Raw genomic sequence first — 4,928 nt, forward strand, 5'->3', positions numbered from 1 at the left:
GCCGAAACGCCCACCTGCCTTCGAGGACGGCCCCGCCGGCGCGGGTCCGCGCTCCCGGCTGCAAAGCTGGGTCGCCGCGGGCGGGAGCCGGGGTCGGAGGCCCCGGGGAACAGCCCCGAGGGACGCCCCGGGCCGGGCTGGGCGGGTTCAGAGGCCACCGCCCCGCTTTGACGGAGGCAGAAACCCAGGCCCAGGCCCAGGCCCAGGCCCGGGAGGTGAACGGATCAGAGTCACCGGGGAAGTCGGCGATGGAGGGAGAGCGAGGAGCCCAGGGCGGCTGGCGGCCAGCTCCTCTTCTTTCGTGATAGAAAACTCAGTCTTGGCATCTTGGGCTCAAGGTCACGGTGGCCCATGGGCTTCGGAGAGAGAGAAACATCAGTGATGAGAGAGAATCATGGATCGGCTGCCTTCTGCACGCCCCCTACTGGGGATGGAGCCCACAACCAGGGCACGTGCCTTTGATAGAATCCAACCCAGGACCCTTTAGTCCACAGGCCCGTGCTCTATCCACTGAGCCAGACCGGCTGGGCCATGAGCTTCTTTACTTTCCCATCTCTGATGGGGCTGAACACGGTCCTCAGGTTGGGCTGCCCTCCCCCTTCTCCCCTCCTCCAGCGTGTCCTCGATTTTAATTTATTCCCCAGAGCCCAGCTCGTCATGCAGTGTAGCCCAAGCAGCTGCAGTGGGTGCCCTCTTCCAGGCCAGGCCGGAGGGGTAGTGCCAGCGTCATTCCTTCAGCCATTCATTCAGAACAGATTTACTGAGGATCTGCTATGTACCAGCCGCCATTCTAAGCCCCAGGGAGGGATCACCCGCTCCCTCACCGAGCTGGCATCCTGGCAGAGGAGACGCACCGTGAATGAGGAAATAAACACAGATGCCCTCCAGCGGGCTCCGTGCTGCACACCGTGAGGGGGGGGATGGCATTTGAAAGCGTGGCCGGGACAGGCCTCTTGGAAGAGGTGGCATCTTGGTCTCAAAGTTCCCGTGTGGACAGGAAACTTTTTTTAAAAATATATTTTATTGATTTTTCACAGAGAAGAAGGGAGAGGGATAGAGAGCCAGAAACATCGATGAGAGAGATCGATCAGCTGCCACCTGCACGCCCCCCAGTGGGGCCCACTGAGCCAAACCGGCCAGGGCTGGACAGGAAACTTTTAAAGGCCCCTGTCAGCTCTGAGGAAGGGAGGGGTCTGCTCTGTTTTCTAACTCCTGGAGGAGTGACCATCGTGTCCGTAGGTGGAGGTTTTGTCAGCCTTCTCCGGGGTCCTGCCGGGTCTTTTGAGTTGAGAGACCCACTGGCCTGTCACCTCTGGTCAGAGACAGCCTCTTAGAAGGGGCTGGTGGGATTGGACTGAGGAGTTTTCTGACCTGGAGAGCCTTCTGACCTAAAGATGGTCTTAGCACTCGGATTCTAGACACTGGGTCTTTGGTGATGCACACCCCCATGTGGTCTCAGTTTCCCCATGTATCACAGGAGCCCCAGAGGTGTCTGGCGCCGGATGCACTTCTGTGCTCTAGTAGGGAGGACATCTGGGGTGGTTGCGCAGCAGCCAGAGTTTGGGGGGGTCTCTGGATTGGTGGGGGGTCCCTGTGTATGTGTTGGGGGACATGTATCTGTAGAGGGGGTTAGGCCGTACTGTCCTGTGGGTGGTCATCGGGGCGGCTGTGCACCTCACTGTGTCTGCTTCTCTTTCTTCCTAGGGTAAAGTCGAGTATCTGGTCAAGTGGAAAGGATGGCCCCCAAAGTAAGGTCCTGTGTGTGTGCGTCTGCCTGCCCGCCCCTCCCTCCGCCCACCGGTGCCCTCTCTCCTGCCTGACTCTCAGCTCCAGCTGCTCTAGCTTGGCCAGCGGGCCTTGATGCGATCATCGTCTCTAGCTTTCAGTTGCCCCTCTGCCAGCTGAGGGGCTTGGGGCACATGAGGGTCAAGGCGGGCCCCAGTTGCCCTTCTCACCTCCCTCAGGTTAAGTTCCATATCTGGTTGGAGGCACCTCCCCCTCCCTCCTCCCCTGCTTTGCGGCTTTTCTTGGCACCTGGGAGGTGAAGGCCCAGCATCTAGGGCTCAGAGATGCCTGCTGGAGGAGTGGAGGGGCTGGGCAGGGGTTTATGAGGCTGGGTAAGACCAGGCTAGCCAGCGGCGCATGAGTCCTCAGTGACACAGACCTAGGGACAGTCTGAGCCCACCTTGCCTTTGGACAGCTCTCTCCAACCTACAGAGCAGGTTCCCATTCAGTCTTGTGAGGCAGGTGGGGTAGTAATCTCTCTAAAAGATATAGAAACAGGCTCAGAGAAGGTAGGCAGCTTGCCTTGGGTCACACAGCAAGTGAGGTCAGAGTTGAACTAGGCCTCCCCATTTTCAGGTGCCTCCTCTGTGCCTCCTCCATCTCAGAGTTGGGGGGCAGGGAGCTGGTCTAGGACCTCTCCCAGTCTCTCCACCTCTCATGCTGAGACCCAATTAGAACCTTCACACCAGCCAATCACCTCCCAGCAGGGAGTTATTTGAAGAGGGTGGGGAACAGGGAATCATGGGGCCTTCCCATTGGTCTGTAGGTGCCCCACCCCCCTGCCCTGCCAGTAGAAACTGGCTCCTGGAATCCCCCTCTACTCAGAGCCTCTGCTGTCGGTGCCAGGCACTTTCTGCAGTGCTGTGCTGAAGGGGGGTGGGGGGTGGGGGGGTGACGACTGACCTGTATTGGGTCGTGGAAGTGTCTGGGGGCATGGTGGAGAAGACAGCAGAGAGGACAATGGCCCACGCTGCCTCAGCATCCTTATGTGCAAAATGGGTTCAATAGTCAAGGCCCTGCCCCTCCCCCCACAGGCTTCTTTACCCTGTGGGGAATCCTGATGATTTGAGTTGGTGGATGGCCAAGCAGATAATGCATTTGTCCATTCCTCCTGTCCCTCATGCCCCTTCCCAAACACCCCAGGACTGAAGGAGGGTCCCTTACTCTCTGGGCAGATGAGGCGTGGACTTCCAGCTGGGTGCAGGACAGTAAGAGTGCGGGAGGACTAGACAAGGGTGCGGGGGCAGCAGGAGCATGGGCCCCCTGAGCACTGGCGCCCCGGCTTCTGCACCAGAAGGCATCGCATGGGCGTGTGGTCCCAGCCCAGCAGCCTTCAAGGCACTGTTGGCTGTTTTTCCTCCTCTAGACTCCATCTCTTGGAAGACTTCCTTCTTTAAACAGCGGCACTTATCCCACTTTTATTAATCCCAGTGACTATGCCTGCCCATCGGAGCCGCCCTGTTTCTGCTGGCTGAGCCCCAGCCCTGGGGCCCACTTGTTCCTTAACATGATGGGACCACTAGATGGGCTTTCATGACCTTTATGACCCCCTCAAGGGGTTCTGGGAGCTCTGTTTGACCAGGTGACAGGTGCACTTCTGGCTCCCCCACACTTTGGTCCTGGGTTCCTATCCACCTGTGAGCCCCAGGAATGTAGTTCCTAGAAAGGTCATAAGAAGAAATTGCCAACTCCATGCAGCATGGTCCCCACTTCATGCCATTCACTGTGTCACCCACTTCACTTGGGGGAAACAGCTTCAGTCAGAGGGAGAAGCAGGAGCTCCTTTGTTACCATTTGGTCTTCCCTCTCCCCTCGCCAGGGGGTCTGGCTTGGACCCCAGCAGGTGGGGAGTGGGGAGTTGGGCAGGCTGCAACCTGCAGGCCTGGGAGCCTTGGCTAGTGCAGTGCCAGCCTCAGCGGGGAGGGGACACAGATCCTCCCGCTCCTCACCCTGGCCAGGCAGGCCTATATTAACAGAAACAGCAGAATGCTCGCCCTGTGCCTGTTCAGCCACATGTTTTGCCTGTTTTCTCTCCAAACGGCAAAAAAAATGACTGCCCTTCCTCCCCAGCAGGTGGGGCAGAGGAGCTGTCTTGCTAGTTACGGAAGGCACAGCAAATAGCACGGAGAAGGGCTGCGGTCACAGGGCAGAGGATGTTAAATGAGCTGCAGGTGCTCTCAGCCCCGAAGAAACCCTCAGACATCCTACTCTGATTGCAATCTGCCCAGGACTGCGGTCCTTCCTTCCGTTTTCACTAGTGAATGCTACCGCACCTTCTAGGGTGGACCGCCTCCATGGAGCTTTCCTAATGTTACTGTCAGTGGGCACAGCAATAACCAGGCTGCTCAGCAGTCAGTCCCTAGTATGATCAGACATTGCCTATTGATTTATGGCAACCCATTTTACAGATGGGAAGGCAGAAATCCTCAGCAGAGGAGCCCTTGCCCAGGGCCGTACAGCTGGGATGATTTGAGTTACAGGATGCCTGCCCCCAGAGCTTGCAGGTCTAGCCCCTTTGATACACAGTGGGCTCTGGCAAAGGTGACCCAGGGTGATGGCCTGATGGTCCACTCAGTGGGACGTGCTCAGGCTGTGGAGTCAGATCAGGCTGCCTTTGAACTCAGTTCTATATATTTAACAACTGTACGACCCAAGGCACAGCCCTCAGTCCCTCTGCATCTTCGTCTCGCTACTTGTAAAAAGGAGGCCCCGGCGCACAGAGCCTGCCGCGGGCTGCCCCAGAGGGCACGGTTCCTAAGGGTGTCGGAGGGACGCAGGGAGGGCGCCTCTCCCTCCTCCAGGCCGGTTTGGAGTCCACGATGCGGGCCTGGCAGCTTCTAGTGCTCACTAGGCTTTCGAAATGGATTTAATGAATGCTTACTTGCTTTCATTATGTACCGTACTGAACTGAGTGCTGCACAGGCTGGCACAGCTAATAGTCACATCAGCCCTAGGGACTATTTTGGTAGCCCCCCTTCACGCAGAGGTAAAGACCGGAATCACTTGCTCAAAGCCACCCCTGCGGGCTGGCCACCAACCCCGCGGCTGCATCTCATTTGAGCCGCGTTACTTTGGGGGGAGGCTGGAGCGGGCCCTGGTCAGTGGGGCGCCCCCCCCGCCCCAGCCGGAGCCTGAGCCCACGG

The 4,928-nt window shown here is 58.3% G+C and overlaps 1 protein-coding gene across 1 annotated transcript in view; it reads left to right on the forward strand.

The window, feature by feature from the left end:
* CBX7 (chromobox 7) overlaps positions 1-4,928 on the forward strand; it is a 19,154-nt gene that overhangs the window by 1,171 nt on the left and 13,055 nt on the right. The window contains exon 3 of the mRNA XM_015571921.1: positions 1,705-1,748. Within this exon, the coding sequence (XP_015427407.1) occupies positions 1,705-1,748 (44 nt within the window). The remainder of the gene's footprint in view (positions 1-1,704; positions 1,749-4,928) is intronic.

Source organism: Myotis davidii, unplaced genomic scaffold, assembly GCF_000327345.1.
Source record: "Myotis davidii unplaced genomic scaffold, ASM32734v1 scaffold428, whole genome shotgun sequence".
Classification (NCBI taxonomy): domain Eukaryota; kingdom Metazoa; phylum Chordata; class Mammalia; order Chiroptera; family Vespertilionidae; genus Myotis; species Myotis davidii.